Source organism: Simochromis diagramma, unplaced genomic scaffold, assembly GCF_900408965.1.
Source record: "Simochromis diagramma unplaced genomic scaffold, fSimDia1.1 OVJJ01000284.1, whole genome shotgun sequence".
Taxonomy (NCBI): Eukaryota; Metazoa; Chordata; class Actinopteri; order Cichliformes; family Cichlidae; genus Simochromis; species Simochromis diagramma.
In genome coordinates this window covers 3,058,620-3,078,214 of record NW_024386871.1, presented here as the reverse complement: position 1 = coordinate 3,078,214, position 19,595 = coordinate 3,058,620, and the positions used below count along the sequence as shown (strand labels likewise).

Sequence of the window (19,595 nt, the reverse complement as noted above, 5' to 3'; positions counted from 1 at the left end):
TCTCAATCTGGCATTTAGAGCTTGAGTTTGACCAGAGTAAGCAAATAAAACTTGTTTTTCGCCTTTCGGATGGCGAGTGCACCCCAGTTTATTTTAGTAACGTGGCATTATAAAGGAATTTTCATGTCAGACTTAAATTTATAAGAAAAAAATCATCAGTCAAATCCACTTTATGAGCCTAATCATGTTTTGGGGTTTTGTTTTAGCATCTTTGTTGTTCACAGAGGAATCAATCTGGTGAAAAATAGCTCTGGGCAATCAGGACACTCAGGGCACAAACAATAAGTTAGCTTGCAGGAAGCTAACAATGTCATTGATAACTCCTATTGATCTGTCCCCTCTACCTTCCCTCCATTAGCAGAGGATATTTTTGGCATTAGCACAGTTACAGCAGGGCCTCTGGAGAGGTGGGCGGGGGACCCCCTGGCAGAGTGACATATGAGTAGGAGGACATGGTGGGGCAGGGGTGCCAAATAATGCCCCAGGGCTAACAGTGATACACCAAAAAAGACCTTTCAGTCTGGCCAAACTGCTGGCCTCGCGCTCCATGCTCATAGTTCTTCCTCTTTATTTGGCATTTTCCATCTGCCTGTCTGCTTTATGTAAAACCTTTCTGTCTGTGGGCCTGAACATTTCTGAGCGACATTATGAAGAAGGCACAAAGAGGAAATGCCCATCGATGCCCTCGGGCCGACACTGATCTCACAGGCGAGCCTCATACGATTCTCCGTCTGTGTTTCCCCATGGACTGTTTATGGTTGGAGCTCCGCCCCGAAAGGATTACAAACACAGAGCCTGTTCAATGTGCAAAATAAAAACATCAGCTGTGTCACTCAGCAAAAATGTTGGCAACGGCAGGTGTTTAACAGTCCCGCTGTTTCTTAATAACGGGGTAATTAAAACAAAACAAAAGAGCCATATTTAACTCTTTATAAAGTCTTTCATTTTGTGTCCTTCTCTCAGTTCCTTCTCCCTTTAATGCCACGCTTGTTAATGGTAAGAAGGGCAAGTTTAAGCTTTTTCCACCATCGCTCTTATAACACCTTTAGCTTCTGCTAAATGAATCAAATTCCATTAAAGTGAATAACTGAAACCAGCTGTCCTGAGCAAAGGGTGCTTTTTCCCGGCGCTGTAGAAATTATAGCAGATGTATTACCAGATTCCCGCTGGGCACATCACAGCACAGGTGCACTCTGCCTTCATCTGTGTCTCTCTCAGTTAGTCATTCCAGTCAAACACGCAAAATGACAGTCAGTCGTTGCCCTGAATCATCTATTTTTTTTTGATTGCTGTTCAAAGAATTTTTGCCTCTGTCCCCGTCATTTCCTTTCTGACTTAATTGGCTTTACCATCCAATCTGTGAATAGGCTTTTGAATAGTTGTATAGTAGATAAAACTAAAATTCAGCAGCACAGGCAAACTCAAAACAGACCAGATGGCTTCTGTAAGAGTTTGTGGACAGGAAATGCTAATTACATATGTGAACTTTCTTACATGTTAAATAGCGAGGAATAAAGCAAGACACAAAAGATTTAGTAAGTAAATTATGTCAGTAAAGCAGTTGGGAGGCACAACACAAACACACATGACAGATGAGGCAGATTGTTGTATTTGTAGCTTGTAACCTTGTTTTATGAGGTAGCTGAAGTTAAAGTAACAGGCCTGTGAAGTTCAGCTTAATTCAGTTAAATTGTATTTATCTTTATAATGTAAGATAAAGACTACAATAAAACAGAGAAAACCACAACAATCAACAACCGCTTGTGAGCAAACTTGGCACTTGGCAAAAGTGGCAAGGAAAAACTTCCTTTTAACAGGAAGAAATCTTCAGCAGAACCAAGCTAGGGGCAACCATCTGCCACGACCACTTGGGGTGAAGGGAAAAAAAAGAAAACAGAGGGAAACAAGAACCACTCAGTGCATTGTGGGAAGCCCTCTGCTGTCTAGGCCTATTGTATCGTAACGTAGAGAGGGCTCAGGGTCACCTGATTCAGCCCTAACTAAATACTCAAATTTTAAGCCTAATTTTAAAAGTAGAGATGGTGTCTGTCTCCCAAATCCAAACTGGAATCTGGTTCCACAGAAGACGGGCCTGAAAGCTGAAGGCTCTGCCTCCCATCCTACTTTAAACAGGAACCACAAGTAAACCTGCAGTCTGAGAGCAAAGAGCTCTAATGGGGTGATGTGGTACTATGAGGCCTTTAAGATAAGATGCAGCCTGATTATTCAAGACCTTGTATGTGAGGAGACGAATTTTAAGTTTGATTCTGGATTTAACAGGGAGGCAATGAAGAGATACAAATATAGGAGTAATGTGCTCTCTTTTAGTCCCTGTCAGGACTCTTGCTGCAGCATTTTGGATCAACTGAGATCTTTTCAAGGAGTTTTCAGGACATCCTGATAATAATGAATTACAGTAGTCCAGCCAAGAATTAATAATGCATGAATTACATTTTCAGCATTACTCTGAGACAGGATATTTCTAATTTTAGAGATATTGAGCATATGCAAGAAAGCAGTCCTACATATATGTCCTGGTCTAAAACGACTGCAAGAGTCCTCACAGAGTTACTGGAGGCCAAGGTAATGCCATCCAGAGTAAGCATCTGGTTAGACATCATGTTTCTAACATTTTTAAGGGTCAAGCACTATAAATGCAGCTTTATCTTAGTTAAGAAGCAGGAACATAGAGGTCATCCAGGCCTTAATGTCTTAAGACATCTCCTGCTTTCCGTCTAAGGACATGCTGCTGTCATTTTGAAGTTTTCATAACTGGAGGATTCAAGAGAGATTAAGAAGGACAGTTTGTGGGAAAGAGGACAGGCGGTCAAAACAATTCAATAAACAATCTTTATTAGAAATGGAAGAAAGTAAGTTCTAAGATTTTGAAATGAGCCAGAAGGATGTCTTTTTACATAGCTTAACCCTTTTAATCTGGAAAGGAATTGCGGCCATTTACGTTTCAGTGATTGTGTCTCGTTCCCAAACAGAAGACTGTGTAGAGAGAATCTTTCTCAAAGCTAAGATGACTTTTCAACGCTATTTAACCCAAACCGCAACTTAGCCTTAATTTAATTGCCATAAAAATATTTCCCTAAGAATAGTGACTGCTTTGTATTTTAATGCACAGCATTTATGGTGTGAAAAAATGCATATAAAAGCTTTAAACCTTTCAAAAAGACAGTAGGACCCCTAAAAGTCTGAACCTAATCAAACAGTGCTCAAAACGGGAACAACAACTTTAAACACTGAAAACTGAGACATATAGAACATAAATCTGATTCTCCTGGTTTAAAGTTGTGTTTTCATTCTCAGTTAGATATTTTATTCTTTACACTACTGCAATTTTCTTCCTTCCTGGCAGAGAGAGCTTTTACCATCACAGAGGAAGCAGACTATGTTAGCAGTTGGTACGTGTCTAAGTAGCATCCACGTGAAATACAGGACCTGTGGTTTCCCAGCAGAACATCGCCAAGAGCATAGCACTGCCTCTGTTGGCTTGAGTTCTTTCGATAGCGTATCCTGCTGTCATCTCTCCTCCAGGAAGATGATGTGCACACAACCCGATGTCCATGTGAAAATAAAAGAAAATGTGATTTGTCGACTCAGATGCTCGGATGCTCGATGTAGATGTATTCAGTAGTGGATATATGGGTCAGCATGTCTACTCTCAGCGTTCTGCAGCAAGCTGTGATGCACTGTGTTCTGACACCTTTATATCAAAGGCAGCATTAAGGTTTTTAGCCACACACAGGCCAAGCATAATGACGTTGTGACCATGTCTTTGCTGCCAGTTCACCAGTCGTCCTTCCTTGGACCCATTTGGCCAAGAACACTGAGGAACTCGGTACAATAATTTAAATGTGGCCTAATTAAAATATTAAAAAAGTGTAGAGAGATTCAAAACTTTCGAATGATCTGATGCTGGAGTTAAGTGTCAGCCTGATTGACTGTAATCTCAGACAAGAGATCAGCAATCATTAACACATCATCCTCCTCCCTTTGTCTCTGCATCATTTGTGAATCCTTCACAGTGCATGAACAGCGGAACATTCACAGGCAAACTTATGGACAGACTTTGTGTTGCGTGCCTCTCCAGTGCTTTCCTCACCTCTCTCTGCTATACATTTTGTCAGAAAACTCTCTTTCTGCCTCTGCATCGCCTCAAAAAACACATCATTATGATGGAGCAGAAGGAAGGTTACATAATAAATGCTAACATTTCTCTAAACATCAATACAAACGTGCCTATTGTGGCCTGTAGCAAAAGCTAGCAACAATGACACTGAGTAATGCTGTCGCTGATGCCGTACTTGTAATTCATCACCCATTCATTGAGCATAATCCTGGAAAATGAATGCAATATGGATTCCAGGTGTCAAGGAGTGTCAAGAGCTAGTATATGCATAGGTAATGTCATGCATCCAGGGGTCATTTGTGAAGTTTTCCCCACTTCTCTACCTGAGAGGTTGTCGTTTACAGAAAAGAAAGCTCTTTTGTGACACTAAAATATAGTCTTTAAGCAACGTTTACCAGAGCAATATCACAGTTGCTTAAATCGATCATTCTTGCTTATTCCAGTGCAACCTAGTAGTCAAATGACGATGCACAGTATCAGATGCACTGAATTTTGCCTCTTAACTTTTACGAGATTCAGTCTGAATTAGTGGTAAAGCGATGCATTTTCTTTTTATCTGACCCGTCTGACGTGGGCTTTGTGACCCTTGGCTTAAAAGTCAGATGTGCGATCCAGTTATTCAATTCAGAGTCATGGAAAGGTTGGAGACAGTCCCAGCTGTCACAGGGTAAGATCCAGGTTACACCCTGGACAGATGTAATCTGTTGCAGGGTTAACACAGAGAGACAGACAGCCATTCACACTCACACCTACAGTCAATCTAGATTGATCTAATTAACCTAATCCCATGCATATCTCCATACAGAGCTCCAAGATTAGAAAATTATTTTTTGTTGTGGAATCTTTAGACATAATTAATATTCAGTAATTTCCAAAAGACCAATCGTGATGGTACAACCAAGTTATTTCCAGGGTTTTATGTGTCAATATAAGATTAATATAAAACAAGGACACAAGGACATAGACGCTACCACTTGGATGCATGTCGGAGACGGAATAACTCCGACAGCCTGAGTGGATGAGTGAATAATGAGCTGCTTTCCAAATAAAACACCTCTATACAAGTGTGAAGGCTACAGCAGTGTGGAAAAGACAAAAGAAAAAAATATTCAGCTGACCTTTCAGTACAAATCTAAACCCTGTTGTTACAGTGAGCGTGTGAACTTCAAGTACAGACAAGTGAGAAATTAAAAGCAGCACCTGAATGTGGAACACGGAAAACCATCGCAGTTCCAGATGCTTCTGTTGAGAGGTCAAGGGGTTTCATGAGTCCAAGATGATGTGAATCAAATCCCATGGACACCAGCATCAGTTTTGAGCCCAGCTAAGGATCCGTGGGATATCATGTTTCAGCACTGCACTGTATTTATTTGAAAAATATCATCAAATCACAAATTGAGGCAATATAAGTACAGTAATCTATTTATATTTCTACTCATAATAGAAGAATACTTGAAATTCTGCAATGCATGACAGGAAATAACCTTAAAAATAAGAAGAAAACAAGCAGTTCGACCACTCAGATTTTTGTGCTCTTTAACCTTTATTCTTCCTTCGCTCTTATTGCATGTCGTCTTTATTTGTTTAAACGTATGTTTTGGAAAACATTAGCTTAAACGGTGACTCTAAATTGGCCATGGTTTGAGTGATTTGAGTGTGAGTGTGAATGGTTTTCTGTCTTTGTGTCACAGACTGTCACAATGTAAATGTCTACATCTCTCACAAGAAAACAGACCTACATCAATAACCACCGCAAAGTTCAGCCATGCCTTCACAAAAGATATGGCTCAACACTACTAACAGAAACATAGCCGGGATTTTTTAGTCAAAAGACTGAATGAAAATCCATTTAGCTAGTGTCTAACTCTCTTGCATGAATATAAATGTCGTGCATCCCTTGCAGACACCCGACTGCCAGAATTTCCTCACAAGTGGCTGCAGGTGAACTATAGCGCGGGCTCAGCGCTGATACACGACACAGTTCTGTATAATTGCTGGTGTTGTCACAATTGCAGGGCGATCTACCGTCCATAATTACAATAAAACCCTTTTCAATCCCACTTGTTGATTCTGAAAACATCTAAGCAGCTAAAGATTCAGGATCACACACTGGCATGGATGATTTAACTACCATAATTGAACATGAGGTCATAACGATCCTGCTGCACTTACATCAAAATCACCGTGGTTTGCAGAGGTTTTATGCTAATTTGTTGGCTTCAGTGGGACATGTGTGTGTGAGTGTGTGTGTGTAATGTGCAGCCTGCAGATGGCTGTAGTGGCAGTAGAAAGCTGATTTACTGAGAGCCTGTTAAGATATGTCGTTCTGATATAGTAGCTGGGCTGCCACCAGTGAAATGACTGGTTTTTACGGCGTCTCACAGTGATTGAGTGGGTTGCCGTAGTGATAAGTGGGTTGCCCTGGTGATAAGCATTCTGCCGACGGACAGAAGAGGTTGGAAACGGGTGGGGAGAGGATGGGGTTTGATAAGAAATCTGTCCAGTTTTTATCTGCAGTAGCTGTCGACACTCTTCTCTTCTGTTCTCTTCTCTTCAATGATGTTATTGGACAGGGGACAAAAGTGGCAAGACTCTGATTGAGTCTGATTGGTCATGCTCAGGTCACATCCTGGTCAGCTATGTAGACACACACACACAAACATATATGCACACACACACAGTCACCAGTGTCTTTGCTTTGACAGGGGCTTTAGACTGTGTCCAATCAATTTAGTAGTTGGGCTGCTGAAGACATGCACTAGTAATCAGTGTAACCATCACTGTGTTTGAACTCTGTCTCTTTGTCTGACTGTTTGATTGGGGTGAGTGTGCTTAAATGAAAGCGAGAGAAAGAGAGCGGGAGATTGAATTCGAGCTCTTTCTTTGTGTGTCCCTGTGGTTGCGTGTGTGTGTTTGCCTGCTCTTCTCTTGTTGTCGAGGTTCTTACGTGATTTGTATTTCAACTGAGAAGAAAAAAACAGCGGCCTTAAACAGGCCTTAAATCCTAACTTTGCTTCCTTTCCTACCACTTCCAGTCCTGTCCTCTTGCCATCTCTAAACTTTATGTTCTCCTCACTTTTCTTTCCTCCTTTCTGCCCCCTTGCTGTATGCAGAGGTTCCCACGGCAACGTTAACCCCATCCAATTTGACCAAAATGGAGGGAGAGAATATGGAGCTGTTGTGTACGACCTCTGGTGTCCCATCTCCTGAGCTGTTCTGGGATATGATACGTGTCGCCTACTATGAGGTTAGGAGACACACACACACACACACACAGACACACACACACACAGACACACACACACACAGACACAGACACACAGTGTACCAGCACTGCTGTCCTACTGTTACAGAAATTATGATATTGTGCTCTATGAGCTTTACATTTCAGCATTTCAGTATTCAGACCATTTGTTCCTATGATACTGTTATTTTAATGTTCCTACTCTGATTTCCAATAAATGGCTTATTACCATTAATTATAACTGCATTTTGGTTGCTTGCGTGTGTTGAAGACTTCGTCTCTTGCAATCCCCCAAAGTCAGGGAACAGGTTCCGCGAAAATGTAAAGACAGACTCCAGCCAGGCATTTTTGCCCACATGGCTGCCCATTACTAGCTACCTCACAAGTCTACAACAATCAAAGTCTTACATGTAAAAGATTGTAGTAGCTTGCCGTTAGAATTTCTTCCCCCAAAGACAAAAGCATGTACACTGATTGATCCCCTGCTGAATTTGTAAGCTTGCTCACTTACAAAGAAATGAACAGTCTCTAATCTTTCTGTTAGTTTCATTTTAATGGAGAGAGACAGAATATCAAAACAAAACAAATTACTAAAAAAGTTTGACACGATTTGCATGTCCATGAGGGAAATAAGTATTTGATTTCCCCACAACACCAGAAGAAGGGTTTGGCTACCACAGACCGGCTGTGTCATCATAAAAACAATTAGCAATTTAGAGTATATTACTGTCAACACATACTTTTCCCTCTTGTTTAAAGTGCTATGAATGACATAACCCAGCGTTTCTAGTGTTTTATGCACATATCATGAACATTTAACAGCTTGAGCGTTATCGAGGTCCACTCTGATTTAAAAGTCAATTTTTACTTAATGTGGCTCTTGGACCTCTTAACATCACGATCTGACGTTGAAGACATTGTCTTCTACTAAGCAATCAGTTTTTGTTTGTGCGGCTGCTCTTTTCTCATGCAGATAGCGACATCGGGCCAGACTTCCAAGCTGCAACTGTTTAACCTGTCTTCCACGGATCACAACAGCAAGATCAGCTGCACAGCTGAAAACATTGTAGGAGACAAAGAGTCCTCCGTGGTGCTGAATATACTATGTAAGTTTATCCTCTAGCAAACTGCCCCAATTTAGTGAAGATTAATTTGTCAAAGCATCCCTCGATGCAGCGTAGTCTTTAAATCAGAGAATTAAAAGCTTGAGAAGACAACGGTTCTTCTCATCTTTTAATCTGTGTTCTTGCACGCTTCACTAGTTTTTACCTTTGCCTTATCTTAGTTCTGTCTTCTGTTTGAATTTCACACTGTTGCTCTTAAACTCTCTTTTCTCTCCGCTGCATCAGTTCCTCCCAAAATCACAAAGCTGAGTGACGCAATTCCAGATCATCATTGGTGTATTCCCTTCAGCGTGACAGGTACAAGAGATGTCCACATGATTGTATTTAGTCATATTCTGATGTTTGATTTTTGTGATTTCACAAGGTCCCAACACAAAAGACTTTCCCTAAGTCCCACCAGTACCTGCGTAAATAGGGTAATGACATCTTTTTAAATAATGAAAACTAGTTAACGTTACTGGTTCTTTTGTATTGTTTTCACTACCTCTCTTTAGGAAACCCTAAGCCAACTTTCAAGTGGTCACAGAATGGTAAGCCAGTGAAGGAGGGGCAGTACATCTTCACCAGGATCCATGACTACGCTGAGAGAGAGTACCATGGCTGCTTGCAGCTGGACAGCCCTACACACATCAACAATGGGCGTTACAAACTAGAGGTTGCAAACCCCTATGGCACGGACGAAAAAGAAGTTGATGCTCATTTCATGCACATGCCTTCCGATGGTAAGATACAACATTATTAGATGTTTTATTTTCTGTTTCTACACCACTATCATCATGATGTCTGATCTGGTTATTAAAAAATGATCAGCAAGTTCATTTTTACTATTTTTTTCAAGAACATATGATATACCACTTCTTTTTTAACTAAATTATTAATTGAGGAAAAATATTCTTCATAATTAATAATCACAAGAACTAGACTATGCAATTTCTGGAGAAACAGTAGAGTGATTAATGCTACTGCTGGACTCGCTATGTTGTTAAGAAGTTGAAGCTAAGTAGACTGCCCCAAAATACTTTTGATACTTTAAACTCTGGCACCTGAAACCATTCTGATAAATTCATGTCTAGCTAAGTTTTATTTGAAATATATTATTTATTTATAAACATCCTGTTAATTTTGTAATTTTACTTTGAAAATCTCACATTATTAAAGCATCTTGACAATGTCCAATACACAATTGGAGGCTCTGATTTCGATGAACTCTGATGAATTCTTTTGAAAATCAGACAGCTTTGGTCAACCGAATGCTTTCTGTATTTAATTAATGGCTTTTATGTTGAAAGATCTACATGTTTTAAAGCTTACTGGTCTTCCATTAACAAGCTGGAGGATTTTGTTTTGAAAATCTTACAGCAACACAGTCGCTGTTGTTAGCTGCTGGTGGGGTTTTTGGACTATTTTGTGTTTTTCATGTGTGCATATGAAAAAGAGGCAGACAGGAGAAGCTTTGACTCTGAGTAACACCGTAACATATGTAAAGCCATGACTCCGTATCTGTATGGCTATGGAGACAAACAGTCAGGAACACTGACAGACAAATAAACAAATTGTATGTAAATTTATTGAGCGGCCCCAAAAGTTATATATATATTTTTTTCTTTTTGTTTTACTTGTGTAGACCCAGAAAAAGACGTATTTTCAGCTTTTCTCAAAAAGTCCTAGATCAAAATATAATGGATCTGTTTTCGCCAGAAAGATGACACTGTTCTCATTAAGATGCCTCCAGGTCAAAGAGTGCAGATCAACTGGCATTGAGAAAAACACTGTTTGAAAAAGGAGAAATGTTCCTACTTTGTAGTCATGCAATGATGTCTGTAAATTGAAAACCATGAGCCTAGCAACAGGTTAGAGTTAAAAATTTCAGAAGAATATTTTTCCTTTCCCTGTCTGACAGTTAATTAATGTACAGGGTGGGCCATTTATATGGATACACCGTAATAAAATGTTAATGGTTGGTGATATTAAAGTCCTGTTTGTGGAACATTAGTATATGTGAGGGGGCAAACTCCTCAAGATGGGTGGTGACCATGGTGGCCATTTAGAAGTCGGCCATCTTGGATACAACTTTTGTTTTTTCAATAGGAAGAGGGCCATGTGACACGTCAAACTTATTGGTAATGTCACAAGAAAACCAATGGTGTGCTTGGTTTCAACGTAACTTTATTCTTTCATGAGTTATTTACAAGTTTCTCTTTGTTCACAGCCATTGAAATGTCGAAGAGGTTAACACGTGAGGAGCGGATCGAAATTGTGTTGATATCTGGTGAACGCAGTAACCGGGTCATTGCAGCAGATTTCAATGCAAGACACCCTACGAGACCACCCATCTCCCATGCTACAGTTAGCAAACTGCTTGCTAAGTTTCGTGAAACTGGTTCAGTGTTTTATTTGCCAAAATGTGGACGCAAGAAAACTGTCACTAATGAAGAAACATCAGTGGCTGTCCTAGCTTCATTCAGCAAGAGCCCACAGCGTAGCACTCGCCGCATGTCACTGGATATTAGCTACTCACAAATGGCACCCTTACAAACTCCAGCTACTGCAGCATCTCAACGAGGATGACCCAGATCGGCGCACAGAATTTGCAGAATGGGCAAAACAAAAATTGGAACAGGACCCTCAGTTCACGCAGAAGATTTTGTTCAGTGATGAGGCAAACTTTTATGTGAATGGTGAAGTTAACAAACAAAATGTTAAGAGATATATTCTAAAACACTTCTTCAGCAGAGAATCAGAGAGGAGAAACACACAGATTTTCTTGCTAGCAAGGGCAGCCTCCTGAGCTCACACACCAAGAGTGAGCCTCAGAGACTAAGCACTGAGGACTGCCCTGGTCTTTTATTTATACACTTCAGTGAGCGTTTGTTCCATACATTGATATGTGGAGGTGTACGTGTGTGTGTGTGTGTGTGTCAGAGTGTGACCCCATAAAGGACTTCCCTAAACCTGCTGGACTGGAAGTCCAGCAGTTCATCTAAACAAAAGGCACTTAGACTAAAACAGATATAGCTACGTTAATCCTACCGTAAAACAATAAGACAAGGTACGACCTCTCCCATACTCCTAGGATGTGGGGGTGAACGCCAGAACACCCTGGAATGTTACAGACCTCCTAGGATGAGACATTCTTTCAATATGCCACCAACTATATACTTCTAAACACAAATGATTACATGCAGTATTCTACCATATGCAAACTTATATCATTAACCCTTTAGAGCCGATCGGAGCGGACACGCTCCATTTTGCTTAACTATTTTTAAATCCCGGTAGCACTGCAACCACGTAAGGTAGCGCAAAAATTTTTTTTGCATATGAAACCGGAGGAGTTGTACTTACATCTTATGCCATCAGCTTGTCCTAGGTCACGGTTTCCTTCCACATAAAGCTTTGCAAAAACTGCATAAAAAGCGCTTGCAGGAACAAAAACATAATATTCCAGAAACACTCTTTGCCGGTCCGATCAGCTGTTCATAACACTTCCTACGTTGGAATAGACGTCAGCGCGAACTTTTGCATTTCCGCCATTACCTGCCTGAAACCGGAAGTGACGTCATTTTCGCAGAAATGTAGTCTTTTTTACCATCAGGGCCTCAGGGCCTATACTCCTCTTTTTAAAAGTTATCTTTGACTTTATGACTTTCTGTGTCGTTTCTGGGATGCTTAGGACTCATATTGCATTGAAATAGTTTATTTTGATGCATATGCTGCTTTTTTGCAAATTTGCAGTATAATATTTATTTTCGTTTTTCCTGCAGTGTATAAAAATTGGTGTATTTCAAAAATAAAACTATGAAGACACTCAAAATAAATTTCCTGTGGTGGGAAACTATTTTGTGCAACTTTTTTGTATTTACAGTTTTGAGGGATAAGCCTCTTAAATTTCTCTAACTAGAAATATATGTTAAAAAAGCAAAAACGATTTTCAATTTTTTTGTAGTTTATTGCACTTTTTTTGCAATTTATGTAATTACTATGCACTTAATGAATACATATTATTAAAATCTGGGCTATAATGGTTGTATTGATGTATAGCAACTTGAAATGCTCCCAAAAATGGCTCCACAGCATGTAAAAATATAATATAAGCTCTGGCGGACTTGGTTCTATGGTAGGTCTTAAAGGGTTAAAAGATTATACTGACTACTAAGTACAATTTTCCATTGACACAAAACCACCGCTATTGGTCTGACACTAACCCACATTGGATGGATCCCTCCAAGACTGTTGGAACAATAAAAGTGATGGTTTGGTGTGGTATATGGGGTACAACGATAGTGGGTCCATTCTTCATCAACGGAAACCTCAAGGCCACTGGATATTTGAAATTGCTACATGATGATGTGTTTCCCTCTTTATGCACTGAAGCTGGCACGTTCCCTGAGTTTTTCCAGCAAGATGGTGCACCACCACATTATGGGTGCCAGGTCCGAGCATTCCTAGATGAACAATTTCCTGGAAAGTGGATTGGTCGTCGTGGGCCAATTGAATGGCCCCCAAGGTCTCCCGATCTGACCCCCTTAGACTTTTATCTTTGGGGTCATCTGAAGGCAATTGTCTATGGTGTGAAGATACGAGATGTGCAGCACCTGAAACTACTGATACTGGATGCCTGTGCTGGCATTTCTCCTGCGGTGTTGCTATCAGTGTGTGAAGAGTGGGAGAAGAGGGTTGCATTGACAATCCAACACAATGGGCAGAACATTGAACACATTTTATAAGTGGTCAGAAACTTGTAAATAACTCATGAAAGAATAAAGTTAAGTTGAAACCAAGCACATCATTGTTTTTCTTGTGACATTACCAATAAGTTTGACGTGTCACATGGCCCTCTTCCTATTGAAAAAACAAAAGTTGTATCCAAGATGGCCGACTTCTAAATGGCCACCATGGTCACCACCCATCTTGAGGAGTTTGCCCCCTCACATATACTAATGTGCCACAAACAGGACTTTAATATCACCAACCATTCCCATTTTATTACGGTGTATCCATATAAATGGCCCACCCTGTACTCTAGTACGACACATTCCACCCACTGAGATTAATGTGTTTTTTGTGCATTAATTGTAATAGTTTGGAAGAACATCAATGAGAAGAGTGGATAAATGAGCTGCTTATTTTGGTCTTTGAACTATAATTCTGTGACAAATGGTGCAGGACTAGTTGGGTGCAAAACTTTTTTGTCCCTTTGCACCATAAATGGGATTTTTTCCTTTACGACAATCCCACCAAATACTGCATTTTGGCATTTTTAAGTACTGTATTTGAAGCAACGTCCAAACTTTCTAGTCTGTTTAGCCCGTACTGAATATTTTTAATTTGATCATTTTATAGTCCTTTAATCTCAAGGCAAAACCTAAGAAATCGCCCTTTTTACAGTTATTTTTGCCGTTACAGATACTTTTTAATTCTTTCCTATCTTTGTACAATTACAATCAAATATTTCTGTTTAGTATATAGAAAATGCATTACCACAAATAGACTCTTTCATATACTTCTCAGTCACCATCCTGATTCATCATGACTCTGTTTCACACTTTAAATATTGCTGCAGACTGTGTATATTTTGCCATCTGGGTTATGCTCATCGATTTATAATGAGGGGTAGTTGCTGGCATGAAATCAGATAAAGGAATGGCAAACTGGCAGTGTTCTGTTTTAAATCTGCCTTTATTGATAGCAAAGGTGGAGCTGCTGAAAGAAAAAAAATCTTGCTGATGCTTTTATGTTATACTAGACTATATATGTACAGGTATAGCTACATACAGTGAAATAGTTTGTGTTGACGCACAAAGTTGGCTTTGTGAAACAAATGTCATCAATGTAAATGCTCTTTTTTTTTTTTTGCAGCAACAGATCCGGAGCCTTACTATTATGGTAAGTGAGTATGTTTTGTCTTTTTTAAGTGCAAAATTCTTAAAAGAGGCACATCTAGTTTCCGTTTACAGGCACTGTTTTTAGATGTTTAACATCAGCATCGTGCAGGGGTTAAAGTGGGATTTGGCAGGTGGGGGTACTCAAGGTTCAAGTGTAGCAGGGCAGTGAGGGAACAACTATATTCTACAATATGTAGGCCCACATTATATTTGCCACTATGGCTGCTTTCCAACCCCCAGCCAGTAGAAAGCTGCAATTTGGCAACTGTTACTAATGAACACGAAAAGCTTAAATAAGCTTAAATTAAAATCAGTGACACTGTCTACTTAGCAGCTGCGCATAGATTTACTGTTATTTTGAAGCATTATCTAAATTATCTGTCATTTCAAACATCAACAGGACAAAAACTTACAGGCATGTACAAAATATTTAGTAAAATCTGATACAGATCTGTTCAAACTTTGCATGCAGTTCTAATTCGACCACTATCTAAATATCTTTTAAATTTCAATTCAGAATTAAAGGGCTTATCTCTCTTTTATAATGTTTCTGGAGATACGAGGACCCATCGAGCATTGAGCCAGGACACCACAGTCTGCACTTTACAACTCCAACATAGTTCATCACTGACCCACAATACAGACTGCACGTGTATAGACTTTGGATAACATGAATTAATATCAATTACCGGTTAATTTGCTTTCAAAAACATTTTATGATGTGAAACATCAAGACAACTTTAGAAACTTGTTATATAGTGATCCAATCTGATTACCAAGCTGTAAACTGAACTAGAACATCACGTGTAAGCTTGAAATTTCTACCTTTATTAGAGCATTTTTCTCAAGTCTTCCCTCTGTTCTCCATCTCACAGAGTAAAATGATCATGCATTAGCATTTTTTCTTCCCTGGGAAACACAGTCACTCTGCCCTCAGCTAGCAGACAAATTATGTGTCAAACTGCAAAGAAACTGTTTTCGTGTCATACACATTGAGCTGTTTGAAATGCTGAATTTTCAAGTACTCTCCACTTCAAAAAAGTTACTCCGATTACGCTCACCGCACTTCTGTAGCACTAGCTAGATGAAGCATCTCAAACACAGCTTTGCATCTGAACTGTAGTGACTTAACTGTCTCTGCAGCCCATAAAGACTGAAATCACTTAAAAATATTGTGTATTAAACTGCCAACCTGATTTAATTACTCATTAACTGAAAGTGCCGGAAAGTTCAGGCTCACTTTTACAACTGGTGTCGTCAACAAACACAAATTACATTTCAGCAATCTTACTCTCACGAACTCTTTTGTTTTTCTTAAGATGTTGAGAGGTTACGTACGCGTACGACCCTGCAGCTAGAACGTGTGCATCTTTAGCATGTGCTGTTTGCACGTCGTGTTTGTGTAATGACTATGTTTTTGAAAGAAGCTCAGAAAACAGAGTGCTTGTCTTACAGTTGAAATATGTTTGAGAACTAATTTGTTTCTGTCTGTGTCTTTCTCCAATACGCCCTCCAACCAGCAGATCAAACCACAGGTACAGCCATATCTTTTAGTTGCTCACTCTTATCCACAAGTAACACAGACAATGAATTATTTACGGTAGTTTTGTTTTGTATTTTTGCACATCTGCCACTAGATTTGAAAGACAGAAAAAAACTGCAAAAACAAAAAAAAAGCACCCATCAGTTTGTGATATACGCTCAGGTAGCATGTTGATTATGCTAACTTTACGTCTACAAGTTGTTGAGTTTGTATAAAGTCAGTAATTAAGTAAAACGCCAGATGCTTTTGTTACTTGGACAAGCAATTTGAGCTTAATTGTTTGTAATGTTAAGGTAATTTTCTCTATTTCAACAAAAAAAAAGGCTTTGAGGAAGAGGTCAGATCAATATGACCGGTGTAAACCACCTTGGATGATGAGGCTGTGAAGTTCTCTTAATCTAATCTCATGAAAATCTGACCTCTTGTTGGAGCAGCTTCCACATGGTGGGATACTTCTGTATAATGATACTCTTGGTGTGCTTTTTGAAAAGCATAGATGAGTTTACATACCTGAGGTCAACCATCAACCCTCCAGTCGGTGGAGAATAATGTCAGGGATGATTCCTGACAGAAGGATAGCAGAAAGAGTGAATGGGAAGTTTCACAAGATGTTAGTGAGACCTTCTGTGATGTACGGATTGGAGACTCTGGCACTGACAAAAAAGACAGAAGGCCGACCTGGAGGTGCCAAAGTTAAAGATGTTAAGATTTTCATGGGGAGTGACCAGAATAGACATGAGAATAAATGGTTTAGACATGTGCAGAGGAGGTATAGAGGCTATATTGGACAAAAGATGTTGAAGATGGAGCCCCCAGGAAGGAGGAAGACCTCAGACGAGGTCCGTGGATGTAATGAAGAAGCACATGTGGAGGGTTGGTGTGACAGAAGAGGATGGCAAGGGCTAGGATGAGATGGAGGCAGATCATCTGGTGTAGCAACCTCTAAAGTGAGAAGCCGAAAAAAAGAAGAAAATGTAATATTTTAGCTTATTTTGTTAGAAACAGATAAACAATTTTATGCTTCAGATGAACAGTAAATCTTATTGTATCAGTTGAAACCATATCTTTGTTTGACAGTGAGTAAAAATCACACCTTTACTTGTCCTTAAATCACATCTTGAGTTTCTCTTCCTCTCTGATTTCTGTCTCTCTCTTGAATCAAAAGACACCCCTCCTCCGAATCAACGCGAGGACAGAGTCGCTGTAAGTCAATTCTATTTTCCTGCAGCTCTACGGTTTTGCTGTTTGCCACTGCAAGTTATTTATGGTTTGTGCCTGTTTCTCTTTCATTTATTTGTGTTTTCTGTCTAGAAACACCTGAGCTGGCTCTATTTTTATGTAATGCGTAATTGAATAAACCCAACACATTGAAGATAAAGCAGTCCTTAAGAAAATCTGCCTTTCTTGAGCAGTGATATAAACACAGCCTGTGGCCTATACCTTTTGTTGTGGTGGGTTTGGCATTTGGCTTTGTGTAGCTGTCAGTGTGTTTGCTCACCTCTCGGGAGATTTATAACCCCGATTTCTCATTGTACAGGTGTACGTGGTGGTGGGCATCGCTGCTGTAGCCTTCACTGGTTTCCTTGTAATGTTGATTATTCTCAAGTTTGGAGGAAACTCCAAGTTTGGCATCAAAGGTAAGACTTCTTGCTCTAATCTTGAGTTGTGGTCTGTGGGAGAATGAACTGGTGATTTTAGTTTGACATGGACGGCTTCATGGATACATGAAAACATTAAAGCCTGTTATTAATTAGAGGGAGAGAAACTATGTTATGTGGTCAAAGATATTTCACTGTATGAATTAACCAAAGAACAACAACAGTATATGTTGCTGTTCTTTGGTTTACATGTGTGTATATATATATATATATATATATATATATATATATATATATATATATATATATATATATATGATAGGATAGGATAGGGTCAGGAACACCAAGCCTTAATACTAAAAGTAGGCCAAAAGTTTCAGTGTTCTCCCAATGCCTGTGGGGTACTACAGTTTCCTCCCACAGTCCAAAGACATGCATGTTAACTGGTGAGCCTAAATTTGCCATAGTGGGTGACTGCACAGCTAAACTATGCTATATGTTGGCCGTTTGGCTGACTGGTGATTTCTTCAAAGCTTACCCAACCTTTTGCTCTGTCACAGCTGAGTAAGACTCCAGATTCCTTGTAACCTTGTAATATGTGGATGTATCGAACATTAATATGCCAACATCAAAAGCATATGGGCCAAACAGTGTTCGTCACTGACCACTAAAGCCTTGATTTGTGGTTCCACTTTTGAGGAGGCAAAATATACAGAAATCTGAGTTAAAGGCAGGATGATGGAAAATTAAAGCAATCAGAACCTGAAAGTCTTTGATCATCATGATCCTAATTTAATATGCAGGCCCTCATGTATCCACGAATTCACCCGGTTCGGATGGAAGCGGCTGCTGTTGTGATTAAGTTTCTCTGAGTCTCAGTTCTGCTGGTGCATAACATGCATGTGGACTAAAATGAACTGTAGTCTTTGTCATGTTGATGTGAAATTGCTTTGGTACTGTAGCCACTGTTGAAGCCTCCACACACACATGCTTGCACACACGCCGTCTATCTTTTATGCCACATAGTTTTCCTCTTGTTTGAAACAACTGCTTCTGCATTGGCTACAAGTGTCACTAATCTGTTTCCCTCATCTGGTATTTACTATTCTGACTTACTACAGCAGATTTGTCTTTTCTCATTTTTATGCTTGGCTCAGATTTTGTCCTCCTTCTTGTAAACTAACAATAATCACTGAACCACGGTCCTTCCATTTTTCACATCGTACATACAAAAATGGTCATGCTTCATTTTAATGCTCACATATTCCGTGTGTAGCTATAGAACTACAGGTGAACACATTAATCTTTAATTTTGAAATGAGACCTTTCAGTGTTTCATTCAGTTTAGTTGAGAAAATAAATACGCAAAATTTACATTCAGGGCAGACAGACCATGAACTCCTCGTCTTGAGGAAGTCGTTTTTTGCTTTTTAAAGATTTTTGTTTTTAGGAATAAAACGTTTCTTGGCACCGCTTGAGCCATCACCGTTTGATGCAGCGTAGGTTTATATTTCACATTCAAATTAGCGAACCAAAAAGTGAATGCAAATGTAGTCACAGAGTTACTCGATGTGCGTTGCCAAGTGTGTGCGCCTTTATGTGTGTGACTCTCAGTTACACTGTAGAAGTGCAGTATTTTGACAGTGATTGATTTATGGGCCCCCGGAGAAGGAAGGATGTGGGACAGAAGGAGCAAAAGGATACACATTGTGTTTGTGTGTGTGTGATTTCTTAGATGTCTTAGTATCATATATACAGTATATATTTGTGTGTGTGTGTGAACATCTAAGCATTTTTGCATTCTGTGCAGGAGGTTAGGTCACATTACAGTTTTGCCCTCTGATTGCTTCCCTTGACTCTTCATCTTCCTTCCTTTCAACCCTTCCACCTTCCTCTTTCTGTTCACATTCCCCACACATGTAGAAATACAGATGCATGTGCCCGGCAGCAAGTTTACGCTGCAGTAAGTTTATGGAGAGAGAAATTTGGAGAGGCCTGCATCAGTATGAACAACAGATCTAGACAGGGGGTTCAACAGCTGCGAGTAATCCACAGCAGCACTG

At 39.7% G+C, this 19,595-nt stretch overlaps 1 protein-coding gene across 3 annotated transcripts in view; it reads left to right on the top strand.

Moving 5' to 3' along the window:
• ntrk2a (neurotrophic tyrosine kinase, receptor, type 2a) overlaps positions 1-19,595 on the top strand; it is a 107,006-nt gene that overhangs the window by 9,677 nt on the left and 77,734 nt on the right. For 2 of the 3 annotated variants that reach the window (XM_040031660.1, XM_040031662.1), the window contains exons 6-13: positions 7,252-7,385; positions 8,356-8,488; positions 8,732-8,803; positions 9,001-9,228; positions 14,366-14,392; positions 15,912-15,926; positions 17,100-17,137; positions 17,472-17,571. In XM_040031660.1, coding sequence (XP_039887594.1) covers positions 7,252-7,385; positions 8,356-8,488; positions 8,732-8,803; positions 9,001-9,228; positions 14,366-14,392; positions 15,912-15,926; positions 17,100-17,137; positions 17,472-17,571 — 747 coding nt within the window. The remainder of the gene's footprint in view (positions 1-7,251; positions 7,386-8,355; positions 8,489-8,731; positions 8,804-9,000; positions 9,229-14,365; positions 14,393-15,911; positions 15,927-17,099; positions 17,138-17,471; positions 17,572-19,595) is intronic. The other variant, XM_040031661.1, reaches the window with a different exon arrangement.